The 21,541-nt window shown below is 39.5% G+C and overlaps 1 protein-coding gene across 3 annotated transcripts in view; it reads right to left on the bottom strand.

Annotated features, from left to right (window-relative positions):
- MRPL45 (mitochondrial ribosomal protein L45) overlaps positions 1–21,541 on the bottom strand; it is a 54,250-nt gene that overhangs the window by 8,297 nt on the left and 24,412 nt on the right. For 2 of the 3 annotated variants that reach the window (XM_037810853.1, XM_037810852.1), the window contains exons 4-6: positions 14,313–14,490; positions 13,773–13,890; positions 10,410–10,508 (exon numbers count right to left, since the gene is read on the bottom strand). In XM_037810853.1, the coding sequence (XP_037666781.1) occupies positions 10,410–10,508; positions 13,773–13,890; positions 14,313–14,490 (395 nt within the window). Of the gene's footprint in view, positions 1–10,409; positions 10,509–13,772; positions 13,891–14,312; positions 14,491–15,424; positions 15,575–21,541 lie in introns of those variants that run through there. The other variant, XM_037810850.1, reaches the window with a different exon arrangement.

Genomic DNA, 21,541 nt, shown 5'->3' with positions numbered 1-21,541 from the left:
ATCAACTGAAGAAGCTAGAAAATGAACAGCAAACCAATCCTAAACCAAATACAAGAAAAGAAATAACAAGGATTAAAGCAGAAATAAATGACATAGAGAACAAAAAAACAATAGAGAGGATAAATATCACCAAAAGTTGGTTCTTTGAGAAGATCAACAAGATTGACAAGCCCCTAGCTAGACTGACAAAATCAAAAAGAGAGAAGACCCATATAAACAAAATAATGAATGAAAAAGGTGACATAACTGCAGATCCTGAAGAAATTAAAAAAATTATAAGAGGATACTATGAACAACTGTATGGCAACAAACTGGATAATGTAGAGGAAATGGACAATTTCCTGGAAACATATGAACAACCTAGACTGACCAGAGAAGAAATAGAAGACCTCAACCAACCCATCACAAGCAAAGAGATCCAATCAGTCATCAAAAATCTTCCCACAAATAAATGCCCAGGGCCAGATGGCTTCACAGGGGAATTCTACCAAACTTTCCAGAAAGAACTGACACCAATCTTACTCAAACTCTTTCAAAACATTGAAGAAAATGGAACACTACCTAACTCATTTTATGAAGCTAACATCAATCTAATACCAAAACCAGGCAAAGATGTTACAAAAAAGGAAAACTACCGGCCAATCTCCCTAATGAATATAGATGCAAAAATCCTCAACAAAATACTTGCAAATCGAATCCAAAGACACATTAAAAAAATCATACACCATGACCAAGTGGGGTTCATTCCGGGCATGCAAGGATGGTTCAACATAAGAAAATCAATCAATGTATTACAACACATTAACAAGTCAAAAGGGAAAAATCAATTGATCATCTCAATGGATGCTGAAAAAGCATTTGACAAAATCCAACATCCCTTTTTGATAAAAACACTTCAAAAGGTAGGAATTGAAGGAAACTTCCTCAACATCATAAAGAGCATATATGAAAAACCCACAGCCAGCATAGTACTCAATGGTGAGAGACTGAAAGCCTTCCCTCTAAGATCAGGAACAAGACAAGGATGCCTGCTATCACCACTGTTATTCAACATTGTGCTGGAAGTGCTAGCCAGGGCAATCCGGCAAGACAAAGAAGTAAAAGGCATCCAAATTGGAAAAGAAGAAGTAAAACTGTCATTGTTTGCAGATGATATGATCTTATATCTAGAAAACCCTGAGAAATCGACGATACAGCTACTAGAGCTAATAAACAAATTTAGCAAAGTAGCGGGATACAAGGTTAATGCACATAAGTCAGTAATGTTTCTATATGCTAGAAATGAACAAACTGAAGAGACACTCAAGAAAAAGATACCATTTTCAATAGCAACTAAAAAAATCAAGTACCTAGGAATCAACTTAACCAAAGATGTAAAAGACCTATACAAAGAAAACTACATAACTCTACTAAAAGAAATAGAAGGGGACCTTAAAAGATGGAAAAATATTCCATGTTCATGGATAGGAAGACTAAATGTCATTAAGATGTCAATTCTACCCAAACTCATCTACAGATTCAATGCAATCCCAATCAAAATTCCAACAACCTACTTTGCAGACTTGGAAAAGCTAGTTATCAAATTTATTTGGAAAGGGAAGATGCCTCGAATTGCTAAAGACACTCTAAAAAAGAAAAACAAAGTGGGAGGACTTACACTCCCTGACTTTGAAGCTTATTATAAAGCCACAGTTGCCAAAACAGCATGGTACTGGCACAAAGATAGACATATAGATCTATGGAATCGAATTGAGAATTCAGAGATAGACCCTCAGATCTATGGCCGACTGATCTTTGATAAGGCCCCCAAAGTCACTGAACTGAGTCATAATGGTCTTTTCAACAAATGGGGCTGGGAGAGTTGGATATCCATATCCAAAAGAATGAAAGAGGACCCCTACCTCACCCCCTACACAAAAATTAACTCAAAATGGACCAAAGATCTCAATATAAAAGAAAGTACCATAAAACTCCTAGAAGATAATGTAGGAAAACATCTTCAAGACCTTGTATTAGGCGGCCACTTCCTAGACTTTACACCCAAAGCACAAGCAACAAAAGAGAAAATAGATAAATGGGAACTCCTCAAGCTTAAAAGTTTCTGCACCTCAAAGGAATTTCTCAAGAAGGTAAAGAGGCAGCCAACTCAATGGGAAAAAATTTTTGGAAACCATGTATCTGACAAAAGACTGATATCTTGCATATATAAAGAAATCCTACAACTCAATGACAATAGTACAGTCGGCCCAATTATAAAATGGGCAAAAGATATGAAAAGACAGTTCTCTGAAGAGGAAATACAAATGGCCAAGAAACACATGAAAAAATGTTCAGCTTCACTAGCTATTAGAGAGATGCAAATTAAGACCACAATGAGATACCATCTAACACCGATTAGAATGGCTGCCATTAAACAAACAGGAAACTACAAATGCTGGAGGGGATGTGGAGAAATTGGAACTCTTATTCATTGTTGGTGGGACTGTATAATGGTTCAGCCACTCTGGAAGTCAGTCTGGCAGTTCCTTAGAAAACTAGATATAGAGCTACCATTCGATCCAGCGATTGCACTTCTCGGTATATACCCGGAAGATCAGAAAGCAGTAACACGAACAGATATCTGCACGCCAATGTTCATAGCAGCATTATTCACAATTGCCAAGAGATGGAAACAACCCAAATGTCCTTCAACAGATGAGTGGATAAATAAAATGTGGTATATACACACGATGGAATACTACACGGCAGTAAGAAGGAACGATCTCATGAAACATATGACAACATGGATGAACCTTGAAGACATAATGCTGAGCGAAACAAGCCAGGCACAAAAAGAGAAATATTATATGCTACCACTAATGTGAACTTTGAAAAATGTAAAACAAATGGTTTATAATGTAGAATGTAGGGGAACTAGCAATAGAGAGCAATTAAGGAAGGGGGAACAATAATCCAAGAAGAACAGATGAGCTATTTAACGTTCTGGGGATGCCCAGGAATGACTATGGTCTGTTAATTTCTGATGGATACAGTAGGAACAAGTTCACAGAAATGTTGCTATATTATGTAACTTTCTTGGGGTAAAGTAGGAACATGTTGGAAGTTAAGCAGGTCTTAGGTTAGTTGTCTTTTTCTTACTCCCTTGTTATGGTCTCTTTGAAATGTTCTTTTATTGTATGTTTGTTTTCTTTTTAACTTTTTTTTCATACAGTTGATTTAAAAAAGAAGGGAAAGTTAAAAAAAAAAAAAAGAAAAACAAGGGAAAAAAAAAAAGATGTAGTGCCCCCTTGAGGAGCCTGTGGAGAATGCAGGGGTATTCGCCTACCCCACCTCCATGGTTGCTAACATGACCACAGACATAGGGGACCGGTGGTTTGATGGGTTGAGCCCTCTACCACAGGTTTTACCCTTGGGAAGACGGTTGCTGCAAAGGAGAGGCTAGGCCTCCCTATGGTTGTGCCTAAGAGCCTCCTCCCGAGTGCCTCTTTGTTGCTCAGATGTGGCCCTGTCTCTCTAGCTAAGCCAACTTGAAAGGTGAAATCACTGCCCTCCCCACTACGTGGGATCAGACACCCAGGGGAGTGAATCTCCCTGGCAACGTGGAATATGACTCCCGGGGAGGAATGTAGACCCGGCATCATGGGACGGAGAACATCTTCTTGACCAAAAGGGGGATGTGAAAGGAAATAAAATAAGCTTCAGTGGCAGAGAGATTCCAAAAGGAGCCGAGAGGTCACTCTGGTGGGCACTCTTACGCACACTTTAGACAACCCTTTTTAGGTTCTAAAGAATTGGGGTAGCTGGTGGTGGATACCTGAAACTATCAAACTACAACCCAGAACCCATGAATCTCGAAGACAGTTGTATAAAAATGTACCTTATGAGGGGTGACAATGGGATTGGGAAAGCCATAAGGACCACACTCCACTTTGTCTAGTTTATGGATGGATGAGTAGAAAAATAGGGGAAGGAAACAAACAGACAAAGGTACCCAGTGTTCTTTTTTACTTCAATTGCCCTTTTTCACTCTAATTAATATTCTTGTTATTTTTGTGTGTGTGCTAATGAAGGTGTCAGGGATTGATTTGGGTGATGAATGTACCACTATGTAATGATACTGTAAACAATCGAAAGTACGATTTGTTTTGTATGACTGCGTGGTATGTGAATATATCTCAATAAAATGAAGATTAAAAAAATAAATAAATAAAATAAACAAAAAAAAAAAACAAAAAAAACAAACAAACCAGACACTGAATTGTACGGTTAAAAATGGATAAAATAGCAAATTTTGATATAAATATCACCACAGAGAGAGAGACAGAAATAAAAAAAGAGTTTTCCTACAAAGGAAGAAGATTAGAATGACAGCAGATTGGTAATCAGTAACAAGAGGTCAAAAGACAAAGAAATACTATTTTCAAAGCATTGCAAAAGAGGAACTATGAACCTAGGATTCCATACCCTGCTAAATTATCATTCCAAAGTAAGTGCAAAACAAAAGACATTTTCAGAGAAAAACTGAGAAGTTACTATTCATAAATCTCTGCTGAAAAACAGATTAAAGGATGTATTCCAGAAAGATAGAACTTATACCCAGAAGGAAGTATGAAACCAGAGGAAATGATGACCAAAGAGTAGGTAACTCTAAATTAACAATTACTACAAAAATAATAGTAGCTAAATAATGATATAGACTAATTTGGGAAGAAAGGGATAAAAACAAGGTGGGTTTTCATTTCCAGACTAACTTGTTGCAGACCATCCCTTTTACAGTGCTGGAGAGACAAAAACTGGATTTCAGAGCCCACCTCAGGCTTTTATTAGGAATTCCCACAAAGGTGATACCCCCAGAGTAAGGATAATCTCAGAATAAATTAGTCTTTGCAAAGACCAATGCCCAGCTTCAAATTAGCTCAATCCCTAATGGAACATGATCTGCCCCTTCTCTAATTGCCTGCCAGCAGTAAAAAAGTACTTTCTCCTCTAAAAGATAACATGATCTGGGGTACTGATTTATCCCTGTTAATTTTTCATATACAATGTAAGTCATTCAATCAAAAACAAGGGGGAATATCAAAAAAAAAAAAAAAAAAAAAAAGGCAAGAACTAAAAAATAAAAGGAGAGGGGTCAGACAAGAGAAATAGACCTATATGAGATCAGATTTTTGATTTATCAAACACAGATTTTAAAATAACTGTGGTTAGTGTGTTCAGAAATTAGATGATGGGATGGAGGATTTTACCAGAAAACTGGAAACAATGAAAAAGAATCAAATGAAAATCCTAACACTGAAAAATACAAAATAACTATAAAATTCAGAACTCAATAGGTTTAAAAGTGGATCAGTGTAGAGGAAGGTAGATCAAAGATATCCAGACTGAAGTTGAAAGGGGGAAAAAAAAAGATCAGAAAATACAGAAAAGAGCCTGAGACATTTGGCACACAGTGAAAAGATCTAACTTGTGTGTACTCAGAATCTCATAAGGAGAAAAAAAAAGGGAACAGAAACATTTAAAGAGATGTACCAACTGAGAATTTTCCAACACTGACAAAAAGTATCCAGAGATTTAAGAAGCATTTGCACTTTACATGTACCTAAAATATCCAAACTACAGAGGCAAGATGCAAAGAGTTGCTGCCAAACAAGATGAATCTGACCCAGAAAGGGAATAAACAAGGCAGAAAGCAAATGTTGACAGAAAACGAGAGAGAAGCTGCTAAAGTACAGAGAATGAAATCTAGGAAGATGACGCTGTACAATGTGTGAGTAGCAGAGGTAACACCCCAGTCGAAGGTTCGATTCTTACCATGTCCAGTTGTTATTAAGAAACGCACTGAAGGACTTATTGAGAAAGAATATTTGGCACAAACACCTGAGGATCGCAAAGTGCACATATACGTAGTATAAAGTCATTCAGAAATTTGATTTATTTTTGAACTATACTCTTCACATGAACTGGAAAGTTCTTTTAAATCATTAAATATTAAGATGACCATCTCTTCCATTAAATTACAGTACATGTTTTAGATCATTCAGATCAAGCCTTTACTCCCTTTTGAGAGTCTGCAGTATCAGTTCATTGAGCTTCAGGCTTTTCAACACTTATCCCTTGGATTCAAGCAAGCATCAGAAATACAAAGACATTTCTGTATGCTTTGCAATCTTGACCAAATGAAAACTAACTAGAAAATCATTATCTCAGAAAGAGTACTATAGAAATTATTCATGGGGGGCAGGGGAGAAGTGCATAAATACAATACATGAATATGTTTGGAAGATAAGATCATAGTTCAATGTCTGTGCCTTCTGAGTAAAAAAAAAAAAATGCTTAAAATATATTCATCCATCAAAGAGAGAGAGGGAGAGAAAGAAATATCTGGAAATAATCAATTGATAAATGTGATATATCTATACATATAATACAATAGCATGTTATTTGTTAACATGGAAAGATATTCACCATATATTGTTAAAACTTTAAAAATCAATTTAAAAAAATAATAGATACTGTGTAACTCTGTTGGTTTAAACCTGAAAATGTAGTGAATGCTGTGTAGGTGCTGGTGGTAGACTGAATTATGTAACTCAACAAAGACATGTTCTTAATCTTAATTCGTATTCCTGTGGGTGTGAACTCATTTGTAAATGGGACCCTTTGAAGATGTATTATCAATTAAGGTGTGGACATATTTGTGAACAGGATCGTCTAACAGATTATTCAGGTGTGGCCAACTGAATGGTCCAGGCCTTAGTCCAAATTATTGGAGTCCTTTATAAGCAGAAGAAACGTGGACACAGGCAGTCAGAGAAACACACAGAAGGAGCAGGAAGCTGGATGCCAGCAGGCACCAGAGAAGCAGGGATGGATGGCCAAGCAGAGGCAGGAGGGAACCCAAGGGACCCTAAGGGCTGCAGCAAGCCTGCACCAGAACACTATAGACTTTGGGGAGAAAGCACAGCCCTGCTCATGCCTTCATTCTGGACTTCTAGCCTTCCAATCGTGAGCCAGTACGTTCCTTTTAAGCCAACCTGTTGTGTGGTATTTGTCACAGCAGCTCTGGCAAATGACGACAGTGCCCCTGCTATATTACTTTCACTGGGTCAGTGCACTCATGCCTCAGCTACTATGAAGGTTGCCTGCTGACAACTTCACCACTGCCCCTTTCTCTGGAGAGATGCCCTTGGCCAGATGGGAACTGCCTTACCCAGAAAGTTACAATGCCACCCCCCAGGAGCATTCCACCATCAATGACTGACTTACACAAGGTAAAAACACCTCGCCTCATTGCCTCAAATTGGGACCAACGTGTGGTACAGTCCATGCTCCAAGTTCCCCAAGAGACCAGCAAAGTAAGCCTTTAACTGTTTCCACAACCTTCCTCAGCTCCTTCCCCTGCTACCCTCACTTCCCTTGCCCTGGGAGCACTCCCTCAATTAATAGTGTGCCTCATCCTCCTTCTTTGTGAAAGAAATGGAAATGTCCTTATATAGATAGTGGTGGTGAATGCATAACTATGTGATTATACACGGAATCACTGATTGTTTACTTAGGATGGAATGTATGGTGTGTGAATAAAACCATCTAAAAAACAAACAGAGGGATACAAATGCTGGAGAAAATGTGGAGATAGGGATGTAGCTAATCATTGTTCGTGGGGAAGTAGAATGGTGCAGCCCATCTGGAGGGCAGTGTGGTGGTTCCACAGAAGCTAAGCATGGGGTTGCCATATGGTCCTACAACTTAGTTACTGGGTATATACTTGGAAGAACTGAAAAAAGGGACATGAATGGACATTTGCACAGTGGGGTTTATGGTGTCAGTACTCAATTTGCAGTGGATGGAGGTGGCCTAAGGGTACATTGACTGATGAACGGAATGGCAAACTGTGGTGTATACATACAACCGAATATTGAGCTGCTACAAGAAGGAGTGAAGTTGCGAGCTGAATGGACATTGAGGATAGTATGTTGAGTGAAATAAACCAGAAATGAAAAGAAAAACATTATAATGCCTCACTAACATGGACTAACTATAATGTGCAAACTCTGAGATTTGAGTCTGAGAGCACAGGTTATCAGGGGAAGGCTTATTGTAAAGGTTCTTAGATGGTAAGCTCTTAAAGCAGTTACATCGATTCCTGAGTTGTAATGGCTATTCCTAAATTCTGAGATGCTGAGCTCTTCATGTATAACCTGGTCCGTCCCTGGAAACTTGGGTATCTGTGTGACACCTGAGACTCAGAGCCAGAGTCTGGCAGCTATGAATGTCAGCATTACCCCATACAGCAAATGTTAAAGAGTCTGAAAAAAGACATCAGACTTCAATTAGAGATATGAACAAAATGGACTTGTTTAGGACTAAGGAAATCAGCCTAAAGGGTAAAGGATGATATTGATAGTGATTTTAAAACTTTAACTTCTGTGTGAGAACAAAGGAAGAGATGTTTACTAGGTGCAAAATCTATTATTTTTTGTAACACACTATATAATTTAACTTGTATGGTCAGTTTATTCGAACAACATAATTACATGGAATGTTGAATAGGGAGGGAAATCTGGTTGGTTTATAGAGGTTAGTGTGAAGCCCCAATACATCCCAGAGTAATTTGGGCAGAGAATAAAAATGCATGTGCAAGCCCTCTTGAGGGACTGGGGGAAAATGTGGAAATATTAAATTTTCCCACCTGGGGAACTGATATTCTCACAAGCACTGGGGGCTACCAATTTAGAAGGCCGAGCCTTCAATCTTGGGGCTTACCCTTATGAAGTTTGTTACTGCAAAGGAGAGGCTAAACCTACTTAAAATTGTGCCTAAGGGTCATCCCCAGAGAACCTCTTTTGTTGCACAGAGGTGGCCTCTCTCTCTAAGCCAACCCTGCAGGTAAACTCATTAGCCTCCCCACTACGTGGGACATGGCTCCCAGGAGTGTAAATCTCCCTGGCAACATGGGACATGACTCACGGATATGAGCTTGGCCCTGGCACTGCGGGATTGAGAAAGCCTTCTCTGGACCAAGAGGGGGAAGACAAACAAAACAAAAAAAAGTTTCAGTGGCTGAGAGATCTCAAACAGAGTCAAGAGGTCCTTTTGGAGTAACTTTTATGCATTATATAGATATCCCTTTTTAGTTTTTAATGTATTGGAATGGCTAGAAAGAAATACCTGGAACTGTTGAACTGCAACACAGTAGCCTTTATTCTTGAAGACAGTTGTATAACTATATAGATTACACTGTGTGACTGTGTAATTGTGAGAACTTTGTGGCTCCCACTCCCTTTATCCAGTTTTTGGATAGATGAATAGAAAAATGAGGACAAAAAGTAAATGAATAATAGGGAGGGATAGGGGTATGGGATGTTTTGGGTGTTCTTTTCTACTTTAACTTTTATTCTTATTCCTTTTTGTATGTGGTAATGAAAATGTTCAAAAATCGATTTTGTTGATGAATGCACAACTATAAAATGGTATTGTGAACTGACTGTACACTGTAGATGACTGCATGGTATGTGAATATATATCAATAAAATTGAATTTTAAAAAAAGATATATACAATGATATAATTCATGTAAATTTTAAAAATACATGAAATACTATATATTGTTTATAGAAGCGTACATGTGGTAAAAGTATAAAAATATGCATGGGAATGATATAAAGAATAGTGGTTGCTATCTTTAGGAAGGGAAACTGTTGGGGAAATGGGAGCTGGGGCTTTAGTTATATCTATGATGTTTTATTTCTCCCCTCTGCCCCCAAATTAGGGATTTTTGAAGAAAATGTAGCAAAATGTACATGTCCATTAATCTGGATGGTACTTTTCTATATGTTTGAAATATTTCATAATTTTTTTTTTAATTTAAAGAAATAAAAGTAAAAAAGAAGTAATTAATGAACTACAGAGTTCAGGTTTTGGTCCTATTTAAAGCCTAATCATAGCAGCCACAGCTCAAAAAATGTCAGGAACAGTGCAAGGACTGGTAGTTAAGATCATTCACAGTCCCTCATATGGCTTTCTCATTTATCCAGCAGTCTTGACTTTCCCCTTGGTTGAATCAAGAAAAAGTTGGAAAATTTCAAAATAAACTTTTTCAAAATAATTAAGGAAAGGGAAATATATATACATAAGACAAACACACAAAAAGGATCAGGATGAATTAAGGGATCAGGTGTGGTGAAAACAGCAGCCGTTCCAGCACAGAGTCCCAATAGCTGGTGGTGGAACTGTGAGAGACCAAATGGTAAAATTTACCAGAAGCAGGGAGAAGAGCTCAGGACAGCTTCACTCACTAATTATTTTCCAGAGAAAGTTCTCTCACTCTAGTATTCTTACCTGAAAAAAAAAAATCTTCACAAGACCTATAATAACTGCTGGTAACAGAATGGTGGGTACCAGATAACTTACTTGTTTAGACAAAGGTGAGCTTCAATGAAGATATCCTTAGCTTTTTCAGGAAAGTCCTTTGTTTTAAAATTAGCATCATATTCTTTTATCTTCCGGATTCTGCAAAATTAAGCATGAGAATACTTCTGGAGGAGACTTCATGCAATTTCTGAAACTCAGTTTACATTAACCTGCATTAATGTCTGTCTACTTATTCAACAATTGTTTTTTGCAAGTGTCAAGCCCTGTAAATTCAACCTTCTAAAGCTCTTGCAAACCAATCATTCTAACTAAAGACCAGGGCCCTTCACAGTGAAATTTCAGAATTCTGGAGTCAAAGAAAATAGCCTATAAGCATTAAAAAAGAAAAAGCAACCTTCGTACAAAGTATCAAGGGTCAGAATGACAATGGGCTTCTAAATAGCAACATTGGAAGCCAGAAAAACAATGAAGCAATGCTTTTAACTGGGGAAAAATAATTTCTAACCCAGAATTCTGTACCTGGGAAAATTATAAATGAAGTGAGAGAGTAAAAGAAACTTTTCTACTTTCATTGTACCCCTTGTTAGGAAACTGCTAGGGAATGTGCTCCACTAAAACAAGGGAATAAATCATGAAAGCGAAAGACATGGGATACAGGAAACAAGGAATACAACACAAAAGAGAAGCAAAAGGAATTCTTGGATGATGGTATAGATCTCACTGCTTGAGGGAATGTAAAATGGTGTAGCCACTTTTTGGAAACAGTCTAGCAGTTCCTAAAAAGTCCAACATGAAGTTACCATATGATACAACAACTGCACTCCTAGGTATACACCCCCCAAAAAACGAAGACGTATGTCTAATGTCTAAACAAAAATTTATTATTCATAATAGCCAAAAACAACCCAAATGTCTCTCAACTGATGAATTTGTGGTACAATGGACTATTAGTTGGCAATAAAAAAGAAGTACTGATACCTACAACATGAATGAACCTTGAAAAGCTAAATGAAAGAAGCCAATCACAAAGGACCACATATTGTATGACTGTTTATATGAAATGTTCAGAACAGGTAAATGCATTAAGGCAGAAATTGCCTTAGTTGTTGCCTACGGTTGGAGAGAAATGGGGGAAAGAGGTGATAGAACTAGGGAGACCGACAGGGTGACAGCTAAGAGGTGTGGGTGGGGATTCTTGGAGGCAATGAAAATGTCCTATAATCTATTATAGAGATGGCTGCACAAACCAACAAATATACTTAAACCACTGAATTGTACATTTTACACAGGTGAATTGTATGGTGGGTGAATTATATCTCAATAAAGCTAATAAAAAAGAAAAAGGATGAGAGCAGTTAAAAAAAAATAGGATCAGAGAAAAGGAAATACGTGCATATGTGGGGACATGGGTGGTAGTATGAAGGTTAAATCCTCATCTTCCAAAGTGAAAAGTCAATAAAATGCCTAAATTGAAAACTCAATTAGCAGCAATATAAACATGCTATTTAGTTCAAACAAACAAATACCAAAATAGCCAGTTAAGAGTTGAAAGTCAGACTCTAGGACGCAGAAAAGGGAGCAATAGAGGAAGGGAAGAAAAGTGGGGAGAGAACTATTTTGTAAAAAGCTCTATGTAACTATCTGACTTTTATACCATGTGCGTGTATAACTCTGTTACAATTAAATATTACCATATTACATTTTAAAAACCTACCTACTTCTCCCCATCTTGATCTAAACTCTTAATTGGGGAAAAATATTTCTCCCCTCTTTTTCCCCTTTCTTTTCCCTGAACTACTGCCATGGTCCCCTAATTGGTCCTCCCACATCCATCCTTGCCTCCTCTCCACCCCAACCCACTCTCCACACTGCAGTCAGATTAAGTTTTCAAAACTCAAACCTCATCAAGTGACTTCCTGCATTTAAACTGTGGTTTGCTTTTGGATAAAGTTACAGTGAGAAATTCCTTAGCATGGCCTTGCCTCTTTCTGCAGCCTCATTTGACTCCTCTCTCCCCCTCATTTCTCCAACCACACTGGCTTTATTCAGATCCTTCAATCCGCCATGTTCTTTACACTTCAGAGCCTATCCTTGTGCTGTCCTGTCTCCCTAGAATGCTCTTCCTCACTACACCCCTCCATGTGGTTAACTCTAGACTATCCTGGAGGTCCCAGCTTTAAATGCCATTTCCTTAGGGACACCTTCCTTGACCTCTCAAAACAAGTCATGTTTCCCTGTCATATGCTCCCATAGCACCCAGACTTCACTAGACCTGTAATTATTTAATTGTGGGTAATCAGTATTTAATGACTGTTTTTCTCTCCTAGAAGATTACTAGATAATAAAACCACAGTTGTTTTGTTCACCATTGTGGACCCAACCATCAGAGAGCTCACAGTCCAGAAGGAAATACATGAAAGGAAATCACTGTGGTACAGACTTACTAGAAGTAATGAGTATAAGTATACAATTACAATTGTTGAAAAGGCAGTTCCAAAAGGAATCAGGCAAGGCTTAAAAGTGGACATGATACTTGAACTGGGTCTTGAGGAGTGAGCTGGAGTTATCAGACAAGGAAAGGGCATGCAAAGGCATGCACGGTACAGTTAAGGAATTGCAATTAGTCCGGAAATGCTGAAGTTTAGGGTGAGAAAAAGGGAATAAGGGGCAGAATATGACAGTGGAGGGCAAGGCAAGGGGCAGGTTATGAGAAGCCATGAGTGCCAGTGAAGAAATTTGGATTTTATTCTTCAGATAATAGGGAGTCACAAAAGAGTTTTAAGCAGGGAAGGCAACATGATGAAATCTGCATTTAGAGAAATAAATTATGGCCACATGAATAATTAACACTGACTCAATATTACTTGTGCACATAAACATATACACCACTCTGAAGAACCAATGCTTTAGATCTAGTCAGAGCTAGACTGACAAATACGAAGTGTTTTGTGACTTCAACTAAGAGAGAGACTAAAAAGGTTCATAGGCTTATGCTCCTTAAATAAGGTTCAATTAGCTCCCTAGAACAGGTCTGTCTTCTTGACCCTTCCTGGCATTTCCTACCCTCTGAAGTTTAAATTCTAAGATACTTCTCACATAAATATGCTCTCGTTGACTATTATTTAAAATTTTAAAATATACAATCATAAAAGGGTCCTACAAATTCCAAAGTTAACTCCCTAACCAGTGTGACAAAAATTACCAATAAAGGCTGACATGCTAAGAATCAGAATGCCCACGTTCCTCTACATTAAATATAGACTCTATTACAGACAACAATGCAGTCAAGTTATCCAGGCAGTTATACCCAACCTAATTAACCTAAGAAGGCTTCTCTGGGATAAAGAAGCAACAAGAAACTTATTACTCTAACATTAACCCTCAGTTGTCCCAGACACTTACGAAAGTTGTGATGCCACACTCTTCTTCAATTGCTCAGTTCTCTGTTTCAGTCCTTCCTTTGAAAGAGATGACATCCGAGCATCACCCTCAGGAGGAACATAGGCATCAAGAATACTAGCTGTAATGAGAGAAAATGAAGAAAAGTCTTGAAGTATTGAGAAAAAATCGTCTTGAGGTGATTTAATATTGGGAGGGGATATAAAGAGTAATGAAACAGACTTGCATGTAAAGGGAAGCATGTTGCACTAGAAAAATAGAATACACTAATTTAAGTCCTTCCTCAGAGCCTCATTTTCCACTGCACAAAATGAGGAGACTTCATCCTTGCCTTCTAGGAATAGTGTGTAAACAAGATCAAAATGACCTCATGAAATAGCGTAAATATAAAGTCAATCATTATTGAGAAAGTCAATCAATACTGAGGTAGAACTGATTTTGTGGTTAATTAAATGCTGTCAATCATCATCCAGTCACTCTACTTCCCAGAAGATCTCTGACAAAAGGGGACTGGGTCAGGGTTCCAGAAATACCACACCTCACCTGTACAGGCCAGATGTATGGGACGTTCCATACGTTCCTGAGGAACGACCAATCCTGCTTTCCGGGTATATTCTATAAACTCCTTTTCTGTTTTGTATTTGGATTCATAAATAGGGGGTGTGAAACGTTTTTTAGTTCTCACTGGAATTACAGCTGCAGACTGAGGCATCAGGGCTGGCTGGAGGGTGAGGAAAAGATTAAGTACAGATAACCTGGGGAAAAAAATCTATCTTGAACAAGCTCTAAATAAAACCTTATAGAAAGAAGACATCCAAAAAATGACTGAGGAACAATTAAAAAGCCATTTATCAGAGGAAAAATGCATTTCTATCTAAGCACTTATGGGGACTTCTTACTAGAAGCCGGTAAGCAACTTTCATCAACATTACTCAACATTTACTTAAGGTCTTCTATGAACCTTTCTATAAAACAAGACTATGCTAACTCCTGGGGATGCGAAGTTGATTAAAGAAAGGCGTCTCCTTTCAAAGAACTTTCAGTTTAGTGGAGAACTTAAACACCAACCAGACACTGAAATAAACGGAATGCTATTATTCAAGCATAAGCAAAATTCTCTTCTTGGCACCTTCTCCACATTTAGTCATTACAATCAACTCATTCTATCGAGAGCCTCACTGTAAATTTTATTGTCCTATTTCCCTATTGACCATAAGCTCTTTAAAGGCCGGGAGCGGAGATCTTTTCTTGCTGATCATGAGGTTTGCTGAAGCAGGGCCAGTGACGATACAAGAATTCTCCTTTCTAGCTACTGTTCAATTAGGGCCACATTCTTAAGAATCAAGGAGAAGCGAGTCCACCTTCCGAGCCATTAATTCACTCCCCCTCAACACCCCCCTGACAGAAAGACCCAAACCAAACTGGAGCAACTCAATCTTGGCGAACTCGCTTGCCATCATGGCCCCGCCCAGACTTTTGCTACTTAGCCACTGACCTCAATAGCTAGGTTCCTCTACCCCAAACTCTTCTCCAGCATAAGTCTGTCCTGTATTGTCCAAGCTCTCCAATGACAACTGCAAAGCGATTATTCCTCTCTACTCACTCTGCCCTCTTCCTCCAGCCCTTTGGGTCCTATCTGCCCAGTTCCTACCCACCTGCCGAGACCAACAGCCGAAAACCCTGGGTAAGCAGGACAAACCCCGTCGCATAGGAGCTGCCATTTTAATCACGCAAAGACCGCTGGGATGGGGCTGAGAGAAAAGCTCGTGGGGAAGAAGAGAAGGCGCATAGGGCGGAGCTAGCTCGGAAGTGGAATTTTCCAGGGCGCGCTCCCTCAGCCGAAGTGTGCGCAGCGCGAACGCGCACGTGCGCGGGGAGGGGTGGGGGTGGGGTGGAGTACGGGTCGCGCGTGCGCACTAAGACAGTGTTGGGGGTAGGGTAGGACGCACGGCTGTCACGCGCCAGGAACTTTGCCGGAGAGCGCTAGAGCCCGAGCTGCGCCTGTGCAAGAGGCACGCTGTTTGGTGTTCCTGCATTCCTATGTACTTGGGACATTGCTGCTCCTTATTTTCATTTGGTAAAGAATAAGATGTTTCCTTCTGAAGTTGGAGAGCTCTGAGACAAGTGCTTTGTTTCATTGCCTAGAATAGGTCGAAGGTACTTATATATCCCATAAAGGGCGAGAATGAACATTTTCTGTGTTTGTATCTGACTTCAGTATTGCCAGGAATCCTAAACCCCAGCCTTAGTTTTACCATCTATACCATGTGAAGAAAATTCTTACTGTCCAATTAAGGGAATTAATGAGGACTGTGTTTACTGAAACAAAAGGCACGTGAACTGACAAAAATATTTTTGATTTTTTTTGCCATTTTGGGAAAAATACATAGGTTTAACATTAACTCATTTAATAATAGCTTATACTTAGAAATTGTTTACCACGGACAGGCCATTTTTTAAGCACTTTACATTTATTAGCTTAATTCTCACAGTAAACGAACAGTATGCGGTTGGGGCACAGAGAAATTAAGTATGTAATTTATTTATGATCACACTGGCAGAACTGGGATTCAAATTCACGCTAACTCCTAAACTCAGAGACTTAACCACTTATGCCGTACTGCCTCATATTCAGTTGTTAAAGGTTTCACGCTGTTGAGATCATCATGGAAAATCTAGTATGGTGATCAGTGCTGAATGGCAAATACTGTCAACACTTACCCTTCAGTTATTTTATTGTGACAATTACTGTTTACTGAGCACACATGGAATTTTGCATTGATTTAGGAGCTATGGCCATACATACAAGAAGAGCTTACAGGCTAGAGTAGAATTGCCACAAAAAGTCCAGGTAAAGTGCTAGTTGCCATCAAGGGAGAGACAAACTACCTTTGGGCTTGGAGATCAAATGTATTGCCTTAAATCTTCTCAACTATACCTTAAATTCTTCAATGGTAAGATGTCCCCACAAATCCTAGCTAGAGCATTGAGTCTATAACATAACACAATAATAGTGAAATAAAATTAGGTGACTTATGTATGTATCAGTTAAAAAATACATATTAGGCATTAAAATGAAAAATATCTATTTCTCATCAAACTCCTGTCTATCCACCCTATGCCCTAGAAAATGTAATTTGAATTCTCTTTATTAGTCTCCCCACTTAAAGTGTGGAGACCCCACTCCATGGAGGAGTGGTTATTGATTAATACAGAACATTACTATATTCCATCTGGGATTATCTGCTCCATTGTTAAGTCATGTTGGCCTCATTCAGTAGCCAACACATCCCAGATCATCTCTGCCCACTCTCTGATCAGTTACTCAGGGAAAGCAAAGTTGTTCCACATCAACCTGGATGAAATAATAAGGGGAGTCAATACCATTTAATTCATTCTGAGATGGATTATAAATTTGTCTGTTTTTGGTTAGCTGCTCTTTTAGAAAATTCATACTATCCTCCTATCACATTAGCTCCATGGAAAATGGAGGCTGTATGCTGAGGAAATTAATATTTCTTAATCTTACAACTCTAGTAGTTCACATTTCAAAAAAGAAAAGAAAAAAAAAAAGCTGAAAAGATATTTCCTTGGTGATGTGAGCAAGCGGAAGGAACTTATACAATTAGAAGAAGGAATAAGGTGGTTAGGGGCCTTACAAAGAACAGTCTTGCACATAGTAGACACTCAAATATTTATTCAATGAATGAATGAGTAGAATCCCAGATGAAATTATAAGGCAAAGGGCAAAGTTAATTTCCTGTTTCTCCAAATATGGGGGGGAGAGATCCTGGAATCCCTTGCTGTCCTATTACAACTTCTAAATGGATCCCAAAGAAGATGGGATTTCCTATAAGCAGTGGGGCACATGCTTTTTTTTCCCCTCCCAGTAGAAGATGCCATCAAAGATTGAAACTTCTGAAATTCTGCTTGATAACCTCTTCTAGTTTGCTAATGCTGTCAGAATGCAAAACACCAGAGATGGATTGGCTTTTATAAAGGGGGTTTATTTGGTTCAACAGTTACAGTCTTAAGGCCATAAAGTGTCCAAGGTAGCACATCAGCAATCGGGTACCTTCACTGGAGGATGGCCAATGGTGTCGGGGAAACCTCTGTTAGCTGGGAAGTCATGTGGCCAGTGTCTGCTCCAAGTGGCTCTCTCCCAGGATGTTCCTCTCTAGGCTGCAGTTCCTCAAAAATGTCACTCTTAGTTGCACTTGGGGTATTTGTCCTCTCAGCTTCTCTGGAGCAAGAGTCTGCTTTCAATGGCCATCTTCAAAATGTCTCTCATCTGCAGCTCCTGTTGTTTCTTCAAAGTATCCCTCTTGGCTGTAACAGCTTGCTCCTTCTGTCTGATCTTATATAGTGCTCCAGTAATTTAATTCAGACTCACCCAATGGCGGGCCAACACCTCCTTGGAAATTATCCAACCAGGGTCATCACGCACAGTTGGGTGGGGCACATCTCCATGGAAACACTCAAAGAATTACAATCTAATTAACACTGATAGGTCTGCTCACACAAGATTACATCAAAGATAATGGCGTTTGGGGGACATAATACATTCAAACTGGCATATAACCTATGTTCTAGGGGAAGCACAGTTGATTTAGGCAATGAAAGTCCTTCTGGAGAACTGGGAGAATCCAATTCTAAGCAATATGATGCTTGGAATGAAACAAGTAATTGTTTTGCCATGTGGTTGTATTATATCTTCTTTCCCATAAGTTGAAAGCTTGGGGAGCAAAAAGAAGTGAATTATCCAAGATAAGGTGACATGGAAGAAACCAAGAATCTTGACTTTCTAAGAAATGTTCTCAACTGATCTTTTTCTAACCATATTAGCAGACTTCTCTGTCACTCCAACAGTTGACTATCCATGGCTCTCACATGGTGGCTAAGAATGCTATAGTGCCTGAGTTCACATCTTAATTCCATCTCTTTTCCTCACCTATGGAAAGGGGGTAATTGAGTACTTAACAGAGTTGTTATTAACTTATAAATGAATTAATACACATCTCCACTGGGGTTAGTTATGGCCACTGTTTCCAAAGCTACATGATAGCCCCAGAAAGGATGTATGGAGCCTAGCAGAATCCTGGCAGGTATTACTGTTCTTTGTATTGGACACAAATAACCTTCTTTATACCAGAGTCCATCCCAGTGCAGTGTCCCTAAAGCAAGAGAGTTCCTAACTTCCATACGAACTGGAAGTCCTCAGGAAGCCGTGTGTGTGTGTGTGTGTGTGTGTATGTATTAGCTGTTTTCCCTAGGGATCAGTTCTCACCGCTGTTGAAATTAAAACCACTGAAATGCAGGTTGTTTCAAACCAAAAAGTGATTCCTTATTACTGTGCTATACGATTTTCTTCTCCTAGCTGTTTTTTTCATTCATCCTTCTACTCTCCCTGCTGCTGAAAGCCTTTCCTTTACCTCTGCCTGCCTGTCCCAGACTCCTTATTCCAAAGGTAAGTTCAGGAAGAGATATTGTTCATCCTGGCTTAGCCAGAAAAGAAACCCATGCATTCCACTGTTTAAGCTAGGTGTAGAAATAATCCCTTGCCTTTCTTGCTCTACTTTTGCTCCCAGATGGCTAAATCAAGCAATAATCCTAAAAGGGAATTTCAAGCTATTTGTGATTTCCCCTCTCCCCCTGTTCCACATCAGGGAGGAAAGACAAAGCCCCTGTATCAGAGTAATCTGTTTCTAACCCACTTCCATTCTTAGGGATTACCTCTGCAGGGGGAGGGAGACAGAAAAAAATCTGACACTTGAGTGCTGGGGATTTGGGGAAGAAGTGCCAGGAATGCTTGGAGGGTTCTAGGCATATGGTTCCAGGAGCCTGGGGGCCTGTTCTCACAAGCTATGGGTACGCTATAGAAGGGCCTATGGACTTGAAAAGCAATGCCTAGAGTAGTATTGACAAAATAGGCACTCAATAAATGCATTAAAAGAAAGAATAAAAAGTGTATGTGGTATGGACAGATGAAGGCAGCAACAATTTCCTGGATATACCTACAACCCTCATGTCACTCTTATATGCACACCAGGTTATGGCTAAAGTCTATCAATAACCGATAAGGAAGTGTAATAAAGTAGAAAGATAAAGAGCTTTGGATTGGGAGGCAGGAGACCTGGATGCACGTCCCATCTCTATTGACACTGACTTGCGCTGTGGCCTTACACAAGTCACTTCGCATCTCTGATCGCTAATTTTCCCCATTAAAAAAAAAATCTCTCTCTAGTTCTAAAAACTAACAGTTACATGTGAGGCATATGGTGCTCCTCTTAATGCACAAAGGTCTAAACTCATTTATGTCCTGGCAGTGAACCAAGTATCCCTTGTGAACCAAGTGCTCAGCACACATTCTCTCTAGCCTGTATTCCTTCCTCTACTCTACACGGACCCTGACATACAAACGTATATCCTCTAACTGAACATTCTTTTAGAATGCTCTCCAGTGGCTGGGTGAGGACTTCCTTCTCAACTTTGGGGTTGAAGCCAGAGAGGCTGTGTGAATATAGGCAACTTCCACTAGAGGGTACCAAGGCTGCACTGAGATCTCAGATTCCACGGAAGCCTGTTCACACCCAACAATTCAGGATTTAAAATAACTACATTCAGAGATTCAGAGCTCTCCATTCGCTGTCCATTACTTGGTCTGCTCCTGACTGCTCCTTGCAAGGCTTAAGAAGTCTCTACTAATTTGACATCATTTTGATTAGAGGACTTCAAAGGCAACTTGGTATACTGGAATCCTATGGGGGCTTTGGCAACTGATATATGACTCCTCTACTTCCAAACTCTATGGGCAAATTACTTAAATTCTCTGGGTTTTAGTGTCCTCATCTGTACAATGGAGATAATATTACCTCCTCATAAGGCTCTTGTGAGCACTAAGTGGATCATACATGGAAACATGTAGCCTAGAATTGTTTTTGCAATGGAGGAGAGACCTAAGAACTATACCAGAAATAGGTAAGAGAGGTGAATTTGCAGGAGCTGAGCCCCTCCAACCAAGAAATACAACTTTTTGCCATTTTCCTCTTGAGTCTTCCAGGTTTCAAGGCTAGTGCTGCTTGGCACTTCTCACCCTTATCCCTCGATCCTGCTCTACCATCTATGCCAGCTTAGCCTTGTCATTCCTCTGTCCTTTTCTTATTCTGGTTTCCTTGGAGGTGAGTTTAGTTGTGACTTCCTTTACTTCCTCCTAGATTAAAAGCCTCTTGTATTTTGCCCTGAGTTTTCTAAAGTGCACATCTCCACCTAGCTCTGCTCTTTCCCTTTTCCTCTCATCTCTACTACAGTCACTCCTGGGGTAGAATATGCCAGCTGTTTCTGAGATTGAGCAGACGTCTGGGAAAGGGAGAGGAACAAACACATCCAGGCCTTGTGTGTCAGCAGACATGTTACAGCTGTAGGGCAAACCAAGGTGAAACCTCAAGCCAGAAGGCCCAGGGCAGGCAGCTGTGAGGCCTGCCCCTGGGCTCTTCTCTCATCTACCTCACTCCAGAGGTTTCCTGGCAGGAGTGGGAGAGGTTAGTATCAAGTCCTTGAGCCCTGACTCATTCTCTGACCTAGCTGGATGTTACCCAGTTATCTCCCAACACTTTGGTATCAACACAACAGTGTCATCCCAGAAAAGAGAAGAGAATCAGAAGAGAAAAGGAAAGCAGACCACCCACTTATTTCATTCCCATATGAGGATCCCAACACCAAACAAGAAGAATACAGTCCTCATGGTTTTATGTACCACTCAGGAGTTTATACTG

The sequence above is a fragment of the Choloepus didactylus genome, chromosome 18 (genome assembly GCF_015220235.1).
Source record: "Choloepus didactylus isolate mChoDid1 chromosome 18, mChoDid1.pri, whole genome shotgun sequence".
Taxonomy (NCBI): Eukaryota; Metazoa; Chordata; class Mammalia; order Pilosa; family Megalonychidae; genus Choloepus; species Choloepus didactylus.
This window is presented reverse-complemented; position numbering and strand designations above follow the sequence as displayed.